The sequence below is a fragment of the Arachis duranensis genome, chromosome 9, assembly GCF_000817695.3.
Source record: "Arachis duranensis cultivar V14167 chromosome 9, aradu.V14167.gnm2.J7QH, whole genome shotgun sequence".
Taxonomy (NCBI): Eukaryota; Viridiplantae; Streptophyta; class Magnoliopsida; order Fabales; family Fabaceae; genus Arachis; species Arachis duranensis.
Window position 1 is genome coordinate 76,374,996 of NC_029780.3, and position 18,823 is coordinate 76,393,818.

The window sequence follows — 18,823 nt, forward strand, 5'->3', positions numbered from 1 at the left end:
CCATCTTGTGCCAAAAGAAGAATGTGTTAATACTATTATTGGCTCAGGCAATGTGATAGAAGGCTCCAGAAGAGCTATAATTTTATTTTCTGAAGGAACAAAATTTATAATAAATAATGCACTATTGTCTACGAAGTCTCTAAGAAACTTGTTGAGTTTCAAAGATATTCGCCGAAATGGATATCATATTGAGATAATAAATGAGGGAAGTCATGAGTATTTATGTATCACAACTCATGATTCAAATAAAAAGGTTATATTAGAAAAGTTGCCCTCACTTTCATCTGGTTTATATTATACAAAGATTAGTGTAATTGAATCACATGCCACTGTAAACCAGAAGTTTACTAGCCCAAATGAATTCATAACTTGGCACGACCGATTGGGTCATCCGGGAACAACCATGATGAGGAGAATTATTGAAAACTCCCATGGACATTCACTAAAGAACCAGAAGATTCTTAAATCTAGTGAATTTTGTTGTGCTGCATATTCTTAGGGAAATTTAATTTTAAGGCCATCACCAGTAAAGATTGGATTTGAGTCTCCTGAATTCCTAGAAAGAATTCAAGGTGATATATGTGGACCTATTCATCTACCATGTGGATCTTTTAGATATTTTATGGTCTTGATAGACGCATCTTCGAGATGGTCACATGTGTGCTTATTGTCTTCTCGCAACCTTGCGTTTGCGAGATTACTGGCTCAAATTATTCGATTAAAAGCACAATTTCCAGAAAATTCAATCAAAGTAATTCGTCTTGATAATGTCGGTGAATTCACTTCCCAAGCTTTTGATGCTTATTGTATGGCTAATGGAATAAGTGTTGAACATCCAGTAGCTTATGTTCACACACAAAATGGGTTAACAGAATCACTTATTAAGCGCCTCCAATTAATTGCTAGACCCTTACTTATGAGAACTAATCTCCCAACTTTGCTTGGGGGCATGCTATTTTACATACCGCAGCACTTATTCATTTGAGGCCAACGAGTTACCATCAGTTCTCTCATATGCAATTAGCCTTTGGCCGGCAGCCAAATGTTTCCCATTTAAGAATATTTGTGTGTGCGATATATGTTCCCATTGCACCACCTAATCGCACCAAAATGGGACCCCAAAGAAAATTGGGGATATATGTTGGATATGATTCTCCCTCTATAGTGAGGTATCTTGAGATATAAACTGGAGATGTATTTAAAGCCTGGTTTGCGAATTGTTATTTTGATGAATCAAAATTTCCAACATTAGGGGGGAGGGAATAAGCTTCCTGAAAAGAAACTTAATTGGAATGCATCATCCTTGATGCATTTAGATCATCGATCAGGGCAATGTGAACTAGAAGTTCAAAAGATTATACATTTGCAAAGAATAGCAAATGAATTGCCTAATGCATTTTCCGATACAAAGAGGATAATCAAGTCTTATATACCAGCAGAAAATGCCCCAATTCGAATTGATGTCCTAGTTGGACAAATTGCCACTGAAGCAAATACAGCTAGAAGCGTGGCAGGCCTGTCGGTTCCAAAGACAAAAATTCTCGAAAGAGAAAAGAGGTAAATACTATTCCTGTTGAAAAAGACATAGTAAAGACACCTGCAGTTGTCCAAAATTCTGATATAATTTTAACGCCAGAAGACGTTCAAGTACCTGAAAATTATGAAAATAACGAGATCTCGATAAATTATGTCTTTACAGGAGAGAAATGGGACCGAAATAAGACAATTGTCAACAAAATATTTGCTTATAATGTGGCATTAAAAATCATGCATGAAAGTAAGGATCTTGAGCCAAGATCAGTCGAAGAATGTCGACAAATGAATGATTGGCCAAAATGGAAAGAAGCCATGAAGGCTGAGTTAGACTCACTTGCAAAATGTGAAGTCTTTGGACCTGTAGTCCGTACACCAGAAGATGTAAAACCTGTTAGATATAGGTGGGTATTTGTGAGAAAATGAAATGAGAAAAATGAAGTTGTGCGCTATAAAGCCCGACTTGTGGCACAAGGTTTTTCACAAAGGCTTGGTATAGATTATGAAGAAACGTATTCCCTTGTAGTGGATGCGATAACATTGCGTTATTTGGTCAGTTTATCTGCATATCATAAACTACATATGCATTTAATGGATGTGGTAACAACCTACTTATATGGCTCGTTAGATTGGGATATCTATATGAAAGTCCCTGAAGGACTAAAGATATCTAAACCATCCAATGAATATTCGCAAGGGTTATACTCAGTCAAATTGCAAATATCTTTATATGGTCTGAAGCAATCTGGACGGATGTGGTATAATCGTCTTACTGAGTATCTGGCCAAAAATGGATTCAAGAATGATGATATCTGTCCATGTGTTTTCATAAAGAAATCTGCATTTGGATTTATTATAATTGCTATGTACGTTGATGATTTAAATATCATTGAGACTCTTGAAGAGATTCTAACAATTATAAAAACTCTAAAAGAAGAGTTTGAGATAAAAGATCTTGGAAGGACTAAATTTTGCCTCGACCTGCAGATCGAGCATATAAAAAATGGGATCTTTATTCATCAAACAACATACACAGAGAAGATCTTGAAAAGATTTTATATGGATAAGTCACATCGCTTGAGTACTCCAATGATCATAAGATCTTTGGATGTGGAGAAGGATCAGTTCCGTCCTAAGAAAGAAAATGAAGATATCCTTGGTCCTGAAGTACCATATCTTAGTGCCATTGGAGCGCTAATGTATCTTGCTAATAATACACGACCCGATATATCATTTGTTGTGAACTTACTAGCAAGGTATATTTCCTCTCCAACCAGAAGACATTGGAGCGGAATCAAGCAAATATTTCGATATCTTCATGGAACGGTTGATATGGGATTGTTTTATCCCTATGGATCCAAGTCACAATTAGTTGGCTATGCAGATGCTGGATACTTGTCTGATCCACATAAAGGGAGATCTCAAATAGGATACCTGTTCACATATGGTGGTACAACTATATCATGGAGGTCCACGAAACAGACGATAACAGCAACCTCCTTTAATCATGTTGAAATACTAGCAATTCATGAAGCTAGTCGCGAGTGTTTTTGGTTGAGGAGCCTGATTCAATATATTCTGTCATCATGTGGATTGATTGATCATAAGATAACTCCAACTGTCCTGTTTGAGGATAATACAGCATGCATTGCTCAACTTAAAGGCGGATACATCAAAGGAGATAGAACAAAGCATATTTCTCCCAAATTATTCTTTACTCATGATTTTCAAAATCAAGGGACAATTGATATCCAACAGATCCGCTCAAGTGATAATCTGGTAGATTTATTTACAAAGTCACTCCCAAAATCCTCCTTTGAAAGACTGGTATATGGGATTGGGATGCGCCAATTTCGAGACATTAAATGATGTCGACAAGAGGGGGAGACTGTACTCTTTTTCCCTTGGTCAGGTTTTTTTCCTATTGAGTTTTTCTTGACAAGGTTTTTAATGAGGCAGTCTCTATAACAAAAGATATTATACTCTTTTTCCTTTACTAAAGTTTTTTTCCATTAGGTTTTTTTTAGTAAGATTTTAACGAGGCAATAATCCTAAATGGTCATCTAAAGATGAGTGTTATGATAAGTATGGGTGGATGCCCATTTAATGATTTATGACTTTCTTCACAATTCTGGGCGGCCAACCTTTTCGATATAGAATTTACTTTTATTAAAGAAAGACCATATTTAATTACATTTGAAAGCACAATTTTTATGTGCCTATTATAGGAATATGATATGAAGCAAAGGACATAACAACACTAATAAATAAATTAATTCTCTCTCTTTCTTTCTTTACGTTCCAATTTTACTAAATACTTCTCTCTCTTTATATATATATATGTTACTTTGTGTGAACTGAATCAGGAACGGACAAAATTAAATGTTCAAGATCAAAATTTAATTAGAATTGAACTAAATATAATAAAATAATATATTTTTTACGAAAATAATTTTTTAAGAGAAAAAAAAGTCAATTTTCAATAAATGCCAAACTCGTTCATCAGTTTTTGACTAATCTTTTACAATATCAGGTTGAACCGACCAATTTAATCCAATTTTAAAACCATGTTACATTTAGTCAATTTCAGTAGTCCTCCACCATCGTTAGCTTATGAATCCCATATAAATTAAGATTAGGAATTAATTTACAACGGCCAAGGAACTTGGAAAGCTGGAAACTTGATCAATGCTATATGCTTCCTCTGCCTAGTTTCAAGTGTCTTTCTTTCTTTTCGGTACATTGTTGTGCTCATGAATCCCGAAAACAAAAAATAAAGCAACTATTTTTAGATATATTCCAAAAAACTGAAAGTAAAAACCGAGTGAAACGAATATGTAATTTAATGCAGCTGCCAGTATTTAAGATATTTCCTTTACAAACAATTCTAAATTATCTAATTCTCATTACTTCGCCATTGAAAGAGGAGTGAATGATACAACATTGAGTAATTGACCGTACATTGCAAAGTCGCAAAGACTTGTGCATCAGAACCCAGTTTTTGTTTGCATCAAGCAGATTAAATGAGGTGGGATTTAACAAATGCTTCGATATATGTATCTTCAGTTGCAGCAATAAATTGCAATCTAATCTGTTGTGCCATTTGATTCTTCTCCTTCAATCAACTGCTTTTGCTTTTCTTGCTCCTCTGTAAAAAAACACAAAATCATAGTCATGGCTCCATGATACATGTCATACGAATGAATTATTATTTACAAAATCAACAAAAAAAAAGGGTGGCTTAGCTAGCCTAGAAGAAATAACAAGGCGAACCTATGAGAAGTCATATTGCTAACAATGCTTAATCTTTTATATGTTTTTCACATAGCACTCAACTGGGAAAAAAAACAGAACGTACTTGATTTTTTTTAAATAATCCCACAATTTTACAAAGTTGAAAGAAGTGCAAACCAAGATGTAGTTATTAAGGCAAAAATAAATAAATAAATGAATAAAAAACACTTTTGGGCATGTAAATTAGTCTCAACTGTCAAGTTTAATTTTCATCCATAAACTTTTATGTTTTGGTTCGAGTCTTCTATCAAACCATTTAGGTCCCTAGTTTTGTCCAGAATACAATATACCCAAATAAATTGCCTACATGCACGCATATAGCATCAGAGTGGCAAGGACATGATATTAACATTTCAGTTACATCCTATTTCTGGGGTGAAAAAGATAGCATTACATTTTTGGAAAAATATACTTTCCAATCCAACTGGGAAGTTGGAACATCCGGTGACTGGCCCTACATTTTGCTAAGTATATCTCAACATAACAATGCCAAATCAAAGATGGGATGACAAAAACAGTAACGAACAAGAGCATAGATAAGTCTAAATATTTTTATCATGGAGAGAGAAACTTTATTAAATCTAGCCAGCAGTAAGAGACGGTTGCTGCTGACACTGTTGACAAATGTGATCTAGAATCAGAAAGGGAAAGAAACTAAACACAATTCTGCCATTTGTTGTTGTAAACAACAATCACTTAAACATCATCAGACAGATGCTTGTCTCCCCTGAACGTCATACAAACAATTTCTGTTAGTCCATCAGCTGGATTTAGCATTCAGTAAGTAGTTTATCAGATTCGATAAGATATAGGGTTTAACAGGAAAAAATAAATTTTCACTGGTGACAACAAAACTTGAGGCAAACTTAAATGCCAACTAGTACCATCCTTCCCATTACCTAATATATCTTAGAATTAAGGTTTCATTTATCACAAGCAAGGGTAAGAGAAACATGAATAATCGTAATAATACATCATCATAGGTTTAATCACACAAGCAATTCATAAAAACCACATCATACCAGAAAAATTGGACTAAACAAGTAAATAAATCAACAGAATATGGAAAAGAAGTGGGAATTGGGAGGCAGCTCAGGCAGGGGCACCAACCCATAAGCTTATAGAGAGCCTTCTGAGTCCGTTTCTCAAGCTTATCGAGCTTCTTCTGCACATCTCTCCGGAGGTCCCAGTTTGGTTTCTTGGGAGCAATATTCAGAAACGGATCCTAGCAACCACAATAAAAAACCAAATCAGAACAAATTCCACCTAACAATTGATAAAAGATAGAAACTCATATATAGTTGTCTTCATCTAAAGCTGACCGATGAAAACTGTTAATAATTTGACATATTTGGCTAAATTGTCATCTAACGGTTTTCAAGAGAAAATATTCGGTTTGGTCCCTGAAGTTACACTCGAGTCTTAATTTAATCCTTGAAATTGCAATTGCCTCAATTTAGTCTCTAAACTTTTCAATTGACTCTGTGACCAAAACCACCGCAGAGACTAAGGCGATTAAAATTTAAAAAGTTTAGGGACTAAATTAGGCAATTGAAACTTTAAGGACTAAATTAAAGCTCGAGTGTAACTTCAGGACCAAATTGAGTATTTTCTCGGTTTTCAATTATAGACTTCGCACCAAGATAACTATACGTGAGTAGAGTCAGGTGGAGGAGCTGGTGTACCTTGATAAACATATTCACATTCACATTCATTCATATACATAGAAACGAAGTTACCTCAGTTGTGTCAGGTGGAGGAGCTGGTGCAGCAGGGTCCTCAAACTTGGGGAGCACTGCAGGGGCAAGCTTCCCTTCCTGAAGCTCTTTGTCATGAGGCACATAGTTCCGGAATTTCATACTCAGGTTCCTGCATCAAAATAACAAACAAAAAGAAAAAAAGAAAACAAAATTGTTTGATCAATCATATTATATGAACCAGTATCCCGAAAATTTAATTCAGAAAAAAAAATTAAGAAAAAAAATGCGTACTCTTCCTGATCATCATCATCATTGTGAGGATCGTTGTTGTTGTTGGAGGCAGTGTGAGTAGGGTTAGAAGAGGGATCTTGGTCTTGTTCGGGAGCGTTGGAGAGTTCTTTTGCGGCTCTGAGAGCGAGGAGCCTCTCACGACGCGACGAAACTGCTTGCTCAATTGAAGAATCATCTTCGCTACCCATTTCCAGAATTTAATTCCCTTTCGCACTTCAACTTACTGGTTAGTGGTTACTCGTACTACTGCAACATTGTCTTTCCCCTTTAGGATACTTGTTCGATCGCAAAAACCCTAATGTGCACACCGGTTACGGGTCTGAGGGTTTTGGCAATTGATTGGTTTTTTTTATTGCCAAATATAAAAAAATTTTAGATTTTACATATTCGGTAAAAATATTTTTGAAAGATCAATATGATAAAAATGAAAAGAAAATTGATAAAAATAGAAAAAAAGTATTCTTTTTTATAAGTAAAAACATTAATCCAAATTTTTTAGATATTTAAATATTTATTTAGAATATTTATATAAAAAAGCATTGCAATACTTATCCTTAGATTTAAAAGGATAAACAACCAAAATATCATTTAAAAAAATTAATATTTAGATTATGTTCAAAATTTTAGTTTACTCAATTTAGTCTAAAAAATTGATATCTGTGATTTACGTTAGGTTTTTGTCTTATTTAATTTTTATTACAGCAAAATTAATAATGTACTGAAATAGACTATTGGCTACCACATTTAAATTTTTTAATAGTTATTTGATGCGACTATCAAAATTATAAGTTTTATTTGGTCTCTACAAACCTTTTAAAATCCTAATTTTCATTTTCATTAAAAAATAGAAGACCTCATAGATATAACAAAAAAAAAAATAAATTCAAAATTACTTTTTCACCAATTATGAATTTTGAAAATGGTACCTAAGTGAGCAAAGAAGATGAAGAAGAAAAATTAACATACAATTCTAATTCTTATTAAAATTTTTTAAGATATGTCTATGCCCAGTATCACGGATAAAATTAAAGAGAGCATGTTCATAAAAATGTGAAAACATGCGTGGCAGTGAATTCTATATTGTAAATATACACAAAAGTACTTACGAATCAAAAGCTCCTAAACCATCGGACAGAGTAGAAAAATTGATAGTCTGTCAATCAAAATATTTAATTCACATTCCAAAATATCTAGAGACAGTAAATATTCGACATAAAAAAATTAGGACGAATGGATGAAGACTTTGATTGGGTGAATATTGATTCTTAATTCTACATGCTTTTTCTTCCCTCGAGTTAATCTTGCACCACCAAATTTTTTAACTTTTTAGTTGTGCTCACCAAAACTAACACCAATGATACATGCCAGATAACCTCAAAGATATGACAAATAATGGATTCACAATTACTTTTTCACCCACTATGATTTTTTGGAAACGTTATATAACAAGTAAAAGAGATGAAAAAGAAGGACTTCTAATCGTGTATGATTGCTTCTCTAATAGAAATTAGGATTAAAATTTTTAAATATTTGAGAGACAAAATTGAGGTTTATAGTTTCAATTGTTACATTAGATAGCTGTTAATGAGTTAGAGATGTCAATTTTAAAAACTAAATTAAATATAATTCCGCTAGGTAGCCAAGAAAGCTCCAACCAACTCTTGCCAAATTTCATTGGACTAGACCCCAAAGTCCATCTCATTAAAAAAATCACATCCCCAATTACTCAAAGTTAAACCTAGTTTCCTTAATTACTATAGTAGCCCTAACTTACACTCATTTTAACCATTCAGCCTCATCCACCAATACCCTCTTTCAACGCCACATAACCCTCATCTTTGGAGTCTTCTTCCGTCGCTAACGTCAACCCTAGTCAGCGCCGCCAGCACGTCCATCAGCGACCAACCGCGTGGCTTCTGGAAATCACCGACAGCGCCACCACTACTGCTACATGTCATTGTCGGCACTCTGTTAAAGACGCATCCACTCCTCTGAGGTACCAACCGATGGCGCCTCCTGTTGCTCTGCTTCCACGTATGCCGCGGTGGAAGTTTTGCTGCCTCGTCGAAGCCTTAGCCAACGCCTCTTCTGTTCGATTTGTTTCAAGTGCATGTGATAGGGTTTGACATTCATACAAAATGATTCTTTTAATTTGTGGATGCTACTTTTAAGTAATTTTAGTGGGATTGATTGATATATGAGTTGAATTTAATTTTTGTATAATATTGGTTCATTATGCTTTGCTAGAGTGCGATTGTATGCGTTGGTAATCATAGTGGGTAAGAGAATTCTAAAATATGGGATAGAAAAAGGATTATTAATTCGTTTGTGTTTATCTATCCGGATTTAAACTGGGTTTAAATGTGGTCAACGTATAATTGGGTTTGAAAAATATCTAGTTGTTATCCTTGTATATACAGAGTGATGTCTCGGAGTACTGAGTAAGAAATAGTAAGTGTAATCCCATTAATTGACTGTTATTTCGGATGTGTCTTTCGATCAACGTTAATTTTCATGCATCGTTCCATGGTTCACCTAATATGTATGGTTATCACTGAATGATTTTTTTTGTTACGTCAGGTGTTCCTTGATGTAAATATGATTAATAGATGTTGCTATCCAATGATTCTATGTGATGTTATTCTTGGACCTTTGATTTTGTTGATTAAGAAAAAACTAGTGGTTGAATGTTAGAATTTTTTTTGATGAGTTGTGTTTTGGTTTGTGCACTAGTGATTAACAGGTGCAATGGTTTAAATTATCTAACAAATTATTGTGTGTTCCAATCAAAGTTACTCTTAATGCACTGTTCCATGTTTCAAAGTATTTGTATGGTTATAAAAAAACTGAATTTATATGTGAACGTGCAGTGTTCTCTGATGTTCATTTGATTAATGGATATTGCTATTGAATTACTTTATATCTTCTGAGTGTTGTACCTATGATTTAGTTGATCTAGAAAAACCAAAAGGTGAATCTTGAAATTTTTTATCAGCTAAATTGATTTTTGGTTTATAATTTAGTGCTTAACAAGTGCAATAGTTTAAATTCTCTAAAAATAAGTGTGTCTTCTGATCAAAGTTAATTGTTATGCACCATCCCATGGTTGAAATTATAGGTATGGTTATCACTGAATGAATTTATTTGGTTTAGTTCAGTGTTCTTTAATGTCCGTTTGATTAATAGAGGTTGTTGTTGAATTACTTTATTTCTTCCTATTTTTGTACCTCTGACTTAGTTGAGTTAGAAAAAAAAGACAAGTTGATAGTTGGAATTAATTTTTCCTGAATTGGTCTTGGTTCATGATTTGGTGATTTAGAGCTTTAATGGACTAAATTGTCGCAAAGATTTTTTTTATCTCCTATTATTATGCGTTTAGATGAATTCTGAGTAGTGAATTACGTGTTTTATTCAAACTAGATGTGGGATGTAATATTTTGAGGGGTAATGTGTGTTTTGTTTGGTATTAATTGGACATTTGTATTGGATTGCATCTTTCGGTTATATTTGTATGCATTTCCAACCAGCATTGGAAACTCCCTAACTTTTGGTCTAGTGCTGGAAACCACCTTGTAGACATGGGAAAACCAGTACTACATTGTTCACAATAGTGTGCTCTTCTTCTAGTTTATCACTTTATTTGTTTCTAATGGTCGCGTTGTATGTTGACAAAAATTATTGGAGACAAGGTGCTCACCATGTTACATTGCGGATATGTTCAAAGATCTGAAAACAAACCAAGCCCAATCAAAGCTAGAAGGGATAGAATCAATGGGTTTTGGTTTCCTGAAGCTAGTCCCGAGGTGGCCTGTGAAACAAAGCATAATGGTTTCATTGGCTAAGTCTTACAAACTTGAAACAAGCACGTTGCCTATAGATGATGGAAACATCCACATTAACGCCGAGCTATTTCAGCTTGTTTCGGAATCCCGCCCGGTGGTGAGTATGACTTTTTGTATTAAACAGCATTCAATCGGCTAAAATGCTTTCGGTTTCCATGGTTTTTCCTTTTTTATCCATATCGAACCTCTCATTTTACGCTAATTAATAAACCTACTTGTTGTAATAGACGACTTTCTAGTGTTTGACTGTGGGAATGCTGCTCATGTTACAATAAAAAAAATTCACCAGATGAAAACCATACAACTTAGGCATTTTGTCAACAATTGTGCTATGGATACTATAGACGACAGGATGGAGTTCAGGAAGCATTTTATCCTACTGATGCTGACAATGTTCCTGTCTCCGACAGTGCAACATGTCATCTCCTCATGGCACATTGATACAATACTCGATGTTTCTGATCCGGTGAGATTTTGTTGGCCTTTTCATATTTTCAACTGATTAGAACAGGAGATCAAGAAGTATTAATGTAAAAATAACAAGTACTGTAACGGTTGCATGTTCGCTTTGCTGGTAATTTTTTAAATACAAAATGCCAGTTTATCTAACTTAAATTTTGCTTCCTAACATTTAAATTGTGTCTACGATTTCTCTAGGTATTGTACTTCCAGAAACTAAAGCATGCTGTACTGGAGCAGTGTCAAGAACCGGAGCTGTGGCTTTCTGCATGGATTGCCATGGAGCTCAGTGCTATGGCATCAACTATTCAATTAGAGGTATTCACTAAATCGATGTTAAAAGATTCCTGTAGCACATAGAACCTTTTTTCTTTCTATCATTGCTATTTTTTTGTATCTGAAAAGTTTATAATGAGGCTGTCAATTTCTCATGTAATTAATTGCATGTGCTCTTCCATGGATCTAACATTTATGGTTGTGTCATCAATCAAAAATTACTCTAATTTATCCGTAATGTAGTGTCTTCTGTTTCAATCGTACATTGATGTGTCCTCCCCTAGATATGTCTTATGTTGAATGTGCTTTTGACTAGTTGCTATTCACGAACAGGATTGCGTTGACACCAGCGGGAATGATGTGGGGGTCGTCGAAGAACTCGCAAGTAAGGTCATGATGAACCTAGGTCCTGAAAGAGAAGGCTCACACCGTACAAAAACACCTTTAGGGTCCACAAAAGTTAATAGATGTTACCATTTGAAGAGTTCTTAAGTTGCATGTTTCAAAGTTAAACCAAGATAACAGTACAAATTATTTTTTAAAATTTACTGGTGATGCCATGTTTTTAAGTTGCTTAATGAGATGTTGTATAATTTACCTTGCATTGGTTGCGTTATTTAAAAGCACTTTGTGGTTGTTGTGTATGATTAGTTTGGTATTTTAAATTCAGGGATCTGATAAGAGAGGGGGAGTTAGCAATGGCTCAGTGTGCACAGATGCACCTTCCTTCAGTTGCATTCGACGAAGATGATGATGATGACGAGTCCATTGCCAAGAGACTGTGCAGAAACTTTAATCGAACAAGAACACCTCAACTTCATAGGACAAAAGGGGACACCGGCACAATCAGCCAAATAAAAACAACAGAGAAACTAAAAGTGAGTAGACGTTACCATTTGAAGAATCTTTAAGTTGCATGTTTCAAAGTTAAAACATGAGAACAGTATAACTTACCGTTAAAAAAGTTACTGGTGATGCCATGTTTTTAAATTGCTTGATGACATGTTGTATTAATCTATGTTGCATTGGTTGTGTGATTTAAAAGCACTTTGAGGTTGTTGTGTATGACTAGTTTGGTGTTGTGAATTAAGGGATCTAATAAGAAGGGGGAGTTAGCAGCAGCTCAGTGCGCACAGATGCACCTTCAGTTGCATTCGACGAGGATAACGATGACGATGAGCCCATTAGCAATAGACTACGCAAAAAAATAGAGCGGACAAGAACACCCTTAACATCATAGGACAGATGGGGATATTGATGAGCGGATAATTTATACGCTTTTTGGCATTGTTTTTAGGTAGTTTTTAATATGATCTAGCTACTTTTAGGGATGTTTTTATTAGTTTTTATGCAAAATTCATATTTATAGACTTTACTATGAGTTTGTGTGTTTTTCTGTGATTTCAGGTATTTTCTGGCTGAAATTGAGGGACCTGAGCAAAAATCTGATAGGAGGCTAACAAAGGACTGCTGATGCTGTTGGATTCTGATCTCTCTGCACTCGAAATAGATTTTCTGGAGCTACAGAACTCCAAATGGAGCGCTGTCAATTGCGTTGGAAAGTAGACATATAAGGATTTCCAGAAATATATAATACTCTATACTTTATTCGAGTTTAGATGATACAAACTAGCGTTTAACGCCAGTTCTATGCTGCATTCTGGAGTAAAACGCCAGAAACACGTCACAAACCAGAGTTAAATGCCAAAAACACGTTACAACTTGGGGTTTAACTCCAAGGGAAGCCTCTGCACGTGTAAAGCTCAAACTCAGCCCAAGCACACACCAAGTGGGCCCCAGAAGTGGATTTCTGCACTTAGACTTATTTTTGTAAACCCTAGTAGCTAGTCTAGTATAAATAGGATTTTTTACTATTATATTTTCATCTGGGAATTAGTCTTTTGATTAATCTCTTGATCACGTTTGGGGGATGGCCATTTGGCCATGCATGGACCTTTATCACTTATGTATTTTCAACAGTGGAGTTTCTACACACCATAGATTAAGGTGTGGAGCTCTGCTGTTCCTCGAGTATTAATGCAATTACTATTATTCTTCTATTCAATTCAGCTTATTCTTATTCTAAGATATTCGTTGCACTTCAACATGATGAATGTGATGATTCGTGACACTCATCATCATTCTCACCTATGAACGCGTGCCTGACAACCACTTCCGTTCTACCTTAGATCAAGCGCGTATCTCTTAGCCTCTATTCCGAAAGATCGGAGTCTTCGTGGTATAAACTAGAATTATTGGTGGCTATTCCTAAGATCCGGAAAGTTTAAACCTTGTCTGTGGTATTCTGAGCAGGATCTGAGATGGGATGACTATGACGAGCTTCAAACTCGCGAGTGTTGGGCGTAGTGACAGACGCAAAAGAATCACCGGATTCTATTCTAACATGATCGAGAACCGACAGATGATTAGCCATGCTGTGATAGAGCATTTGGACCATTTTCACTGAGAGGGTGGGAGGTAGCCATTTACAACAGTGAAACCCAACAGACAGCTTTCCATGGAAGGGAGTAAGAATGATTGGATGGAAGCAGTAGGAAAGCACAGATTCAGAAGGAACACAGTATCTCCATGCGCTTATCTAAAATTCCCACCAATGAATTACATAAGTATCTCTATCTTTATTTTATGTTTTATCTATCTTTATATTCGAAAACCATTATAACCATTAGAATCTGCCTGACTGAGATTTACAAGATGACCATAGCTTGCTTCATACCAACAATCTCTGTGGGATCGACCTTTACTCACGTAAGGTATTACTTGGATGACCCAGTGCACTTGCTGGTTAGTTGTGCGAAGTTGTGACAAAGTGTGATTCACGTTTGAGAGCTCCAAGTCTTTGGCACCATTGTTGATGATCACAATTTCGTCTACCAGATATCGACACGACTAGCCAGACAGAAACAACACAGAAACCAGCCGACCCAGAAGATCCTAAACCCAAGACTCCAGCAACAACATTGGTGCTGTATTTCAAGGTTTGATGAATGTTCTCGTAAATTTGAAAGGCAAGTAATTGCTAAAAAAACTTTTACGACTACTATGGATGTATTTTGCTATCATCTTCTTCAAATGCATAAAGGTTCCCCCCTCACAAAAGTTGTTTTGAAATAGTGATCCTTACATCTTATCTCAGTGACATCTGGAGTGCAAAAAGTTAAGGGTTGATATCAAACGTTGTTATGGCTCATAACCCGTTAGCGTGGATCCAATCCAAACCATTATTCCAAAAGGTTCATCTTGTCACACACCCAGTCCACATTACCCCTCATTCTCACTTGGGATGACCCAGATGTTAAAAACACCCACACCGTCCCCCCTTCTCATTCATCTGTTACTTCGGGGACAAAAACTCACTGAGCGGCATGAGCAATGAATCAGAGGGTGGGGTATGGACATGTCTCTTGATAGCTAGCAGACAGTGGCGTCGTATATTGGTAGACCACACCTAGTCCTGGTAAGGGAGGACTTATGCATGTTGAAACCACGTTGTTGGCTCAATAACAATGTATGTAACAAAAAATCATGTTACTTTAGTTTGTTTTTATTGCATATTTTAGCGACATTTATATTTTAAAAGCTGGTGATATAGGTCGTGCAGCGGATGTGTTGCGCGTTTAATGATTCAAGGTAAAAAAGATTCACGCATCACTTTTACTGCGTGTGGAGATACTGGTAAGGATACTTTTATATCAAGCCTTTATGTGCATTACAGGTTATCAACACTTACAAGTCTTCTTTTTTGGTTTCAAGATTCTTGTAGAAAAATGTTAGGAAACGCAAAGCAAAAGCATAAGAAGGAACCAATAATTGAAAATAAGTGCAGAGAAAATTTGTGAATGCTGTCAACCCTGACCTCTTCACACTCCAATGAGCATAACTTGAGTTACAGAGGTCCAAATGACACTCCAACGAGTAGCACTAGTGGTGCGGTGATTTACAACCACAAACTAACCAGCAAGTGCACCGGGTCGTACCAAGTAATACCTTATGTGAGTAAGGGTCGATCCCACGAGGATTGATGGATCAAGCAATAATGATTGATTGATTGGCTTAGTTAGACAAACAGAAAATAGTGTTTAGATGTTCAAAAAGCATTAAAGAGTAAAGAAGAGTTTGAAGAGACAGGTGAATAGGTGAATAAATTGGGAATAAAATATGGAGAAGATAGTTAAGGTTTCAGAGTTATCTATTTTTTCCGGATTAACTTTTCTTGCTAACTATTTTAATTATGCAGGATTTAATTTATGGCAAACTGTATGTGACTAGACCCTAATTCCTTAGACCTTCCTAGTCTCCTCTAAAATTCATTAACTGCCAATTCTTTGGTCAATTAATTCCAATTAGAGGGTGATAATCAATTTCTAGTTTATATGCCACAAAACTCTAATTACCCAAGAAATAAAAGGATTATATGTCACGTATCCTATTAAATTCAGATAATTAAAATTTAGGAGAATTTGTTTTCAAGCTGTTGTTCAAGTATAGAGCTTTTCCAAGTTATACAAAAACTCAAATAGAAAGAGGGTCATACTTCCGTTCCATCCAAATTCATAAGATAAAGAGCGAAAATAATTCTTAAATTATAAATCCATATATGAATAAAATTAGAAAGAGCAAATGAATCAATCCATACAATAGACAGAGAGCTCCTAACCTTAACAATGGAGGTTTAGTTGCTCATGGAATGCGGAATGTAAATTTGTATAGAATTCCCTAATGGAATCCCCCTTTTTGGAACCTCCTCAATAGAAGAGAAGTCTCTCATTTTTATAACTAATCCTAATTAATTTAAAATCTATTTTCTAAAATTAAAATAATATCTTTTCCTATTTTAAAATCAAATTTGAATTTAAATCAGAATTAACTAACTAGTCTTCAGTTGATGGGTGGGGACCACTTGATTCCTTCACTCTGCAGCCTCTAATCAGTACTTTCTGGGTTGAAAACTGGGTCAAAAGCAGCCCAGAAATTGTCCCCAGCGTTTTCTACCTTTTTTGCACGTGGCGCATGTCACGCGTACGCGTCGATGGTCTTTTTCCCGAGTCACGCGGACACGTCGGTCACGCGCACGCGTCGCTGTGAAATTCTTCAAATCACGCGTACGCGTTAGTCACGCGCACGCGTCACCATGGAAAGCTCCAAATCATGCGCACGCGTCAGTCACGTGTACGCGTCGCTCTTTGCTGCCATCTCCTTTTGTTCTTGTGCTGCAGAAACTCTATCAAATCCAGCCGAATGCTACCTAAAATAAACAAAATTGCAAAAGACTCAAAGTAGCATCCATATTGGCTAAAAGATAATAAAGTCTTTATTAAACTCAACAAATTAGATGCAAATTCACTAGGAAAAGATAGGAAAGATGTTCACGCATCAACTAGAACGCTAACTTTTAGAGGTTTCCAACTATATATAATAGTCCATACTTGCTCCTTGTCTTCATGGTGCTAAATGCCGTGACATTCACATCCAACGCTAAACCACATCCTACATTGCAATTCTTATCAAGAGACTTGGCGCTAAATGCCACATCACCAGCGTTTAGCATCGGATGATGGAAATATCACCATTCCTCTTTGGAACTTTGGCACTAAATGCCACATCATCGGCGTTTAGCACCGGACCCAGGAACTCACACCATTTGTGTTTGGAAGGATGGCATTAAACGCCACCAACCCGGCGATAAGCGTCAGCAGCGCTGCAAAGAGTGGTGACTAGATCCCCATTAGAGTCAACACAGAAGATTTTATTCATTTTTAAATTTCAATAAATAAATAGAAAAGTTATGATTAGGTTTGAATTTTAGTTTTAAATCAATTAGGATTAGGACTATAAATAGGATAGAGATTTTGCAATTTTCATTCTGCAATTTTACACTTTTCTCTGCTAGTGTTTTCTTTACACTATGAGCAACTAATTCTCTATTGTTAAGGCTAGGAGCTCTATTTAATTTGATGGATTAATGATTATTTGTTCTTCTACTCTTGATTAGTGATGCGTGAGCATCTTTTCTATCTTTTCCTAGTGAATTTGCATCTAATTTGTTGAGTTTAATTAAGAATTAATTATGTTTTAGCCATTATGGATGCTATTTTGAGTTTTTTGCAATTTTATTTGTTTTAGGTAGCATTCGACTGGATTTGATGGAGTTTCTACAGCTCAAGAATTAAAGGAGATAGCAGCGAGGAGCGACGCGTACGCGTGACTGATGCGTACGCGTGATTTGGAGGTTTCCATGGTGACGCGTGTGCGTCACTGACGCGTACGCGTGATTTGAAGATTTGCTGACCGATGCGTCCACGTGACTCGCAGAAAAGACCATCGATGCAAACACGTGACTGACGTGTACGCGTGACATGCGCCACGTGCAGAAAACGCAGAAAACGCTAAGGGGTGATTTCTGGGCCCCATTTTAGCACCTAAGTTAGGCGCATATCTAGTGAAGCCAAGTGGTCCCTACGTTACAAGATGCGGAGTAGTTAGTTGATTCTGATTTAAATTCAAATTTGATTTTAAATCTTATCTTTAGGAAAAGATATTATCTTAATTTTAGATATTAGATTTTAAATTAATTAGGATTAGATATAAAAAGGGGAGAATTCTCTTCTATTAGGTACATTACATTAGGGGGATTCCATTAGGAAATTCTATACAAATTTACATTCCACATTCCATGAGCAACTAATCCTCCATTGTTAAGGTTAGGAGCTCTGTCTATTTGTATGGATTGATTTTATTACTTTTTCTATTTTAATTCATGTGTGAATTTATAATTTAAGAATTATTTTCATTTTTATCTTATGAATTTGGGTGGAACGGAAGTATGACCCTCTTTCTATTTGAGTTCTTGTAAAACTTGGAAAAGTTTTTTATTTGAACAACAGCTTGAAAACATATTCTCCTAAATTTTAATTATTTGGATTTAACAGGATACGTAACATATAATCCTCTTTTTTTTGGGTAATTAGAATTTTTGTGGCATATAAACTGGAATTTGAACTTCACCCTCTAATTGGAATTGATTGACCAAGGAATTGGCAGTTGATGAATTTTAGAGGAGACTAGGAAGGTCTAAGGAATTAGGGTCTAGTCATAAATAGTTTGCCATAAATTAAATCCTACATGATTAAAATAGTTAGTAAGAAAAGTTAATCTGGAAAAATAGATAACTCTGAAACCTTAACTATCTTCTCATTATATTATTCCCAACTTATTTATTCGTCTGTGTTTAATGCTCTTTGAATATCTCAAAACCATTTTCTGCTTGCCTTACTAATCCTATCAAATGCTATTGTTGCTTGATCCATCAATCCTCGTTAGATCGACCTTTACTCACGTAAGGTATTACTTGGTACGACCCGGTGCACTTGCCGGTTAGTAGTGTGGGTTGTAAAATACCGCTTCAAG

The 18,823-nt window shown here is 35.6% G+C and overlaps 1 protein-coding gene across 1 annotated transcript; it reads right to left on the reverse strand.

Moving 5' to 3' along the window:
* Positions 1-4,347: 4,347 nt before the first annotated feature.
* LOC107465966 (uncharacterized) lies at positions 4,348-7,150 on the reverse strand. Its single transcript, XM_016084955.3, has 4 exons — positions 6,819-7,150; positions 6,567-6,696; positions 5,938-6,052; positions 4,348-4,681 (listed from the first exon to the last, which is right to left on the reverse strand). Exons 1-4 carry the CDS (start codon positions 7,004-7,006, stop codon positions 4,620-4,622), a joined length of 495 nt encoding a protein of 164 aa, XP_015940441.1. The 5' UTR covers positions 7,007-7,150; the 3' UTR covers positions 4,348-4,619.
* Positions 7,151-18,823: the final 11,673 nt, after the last annotated feature.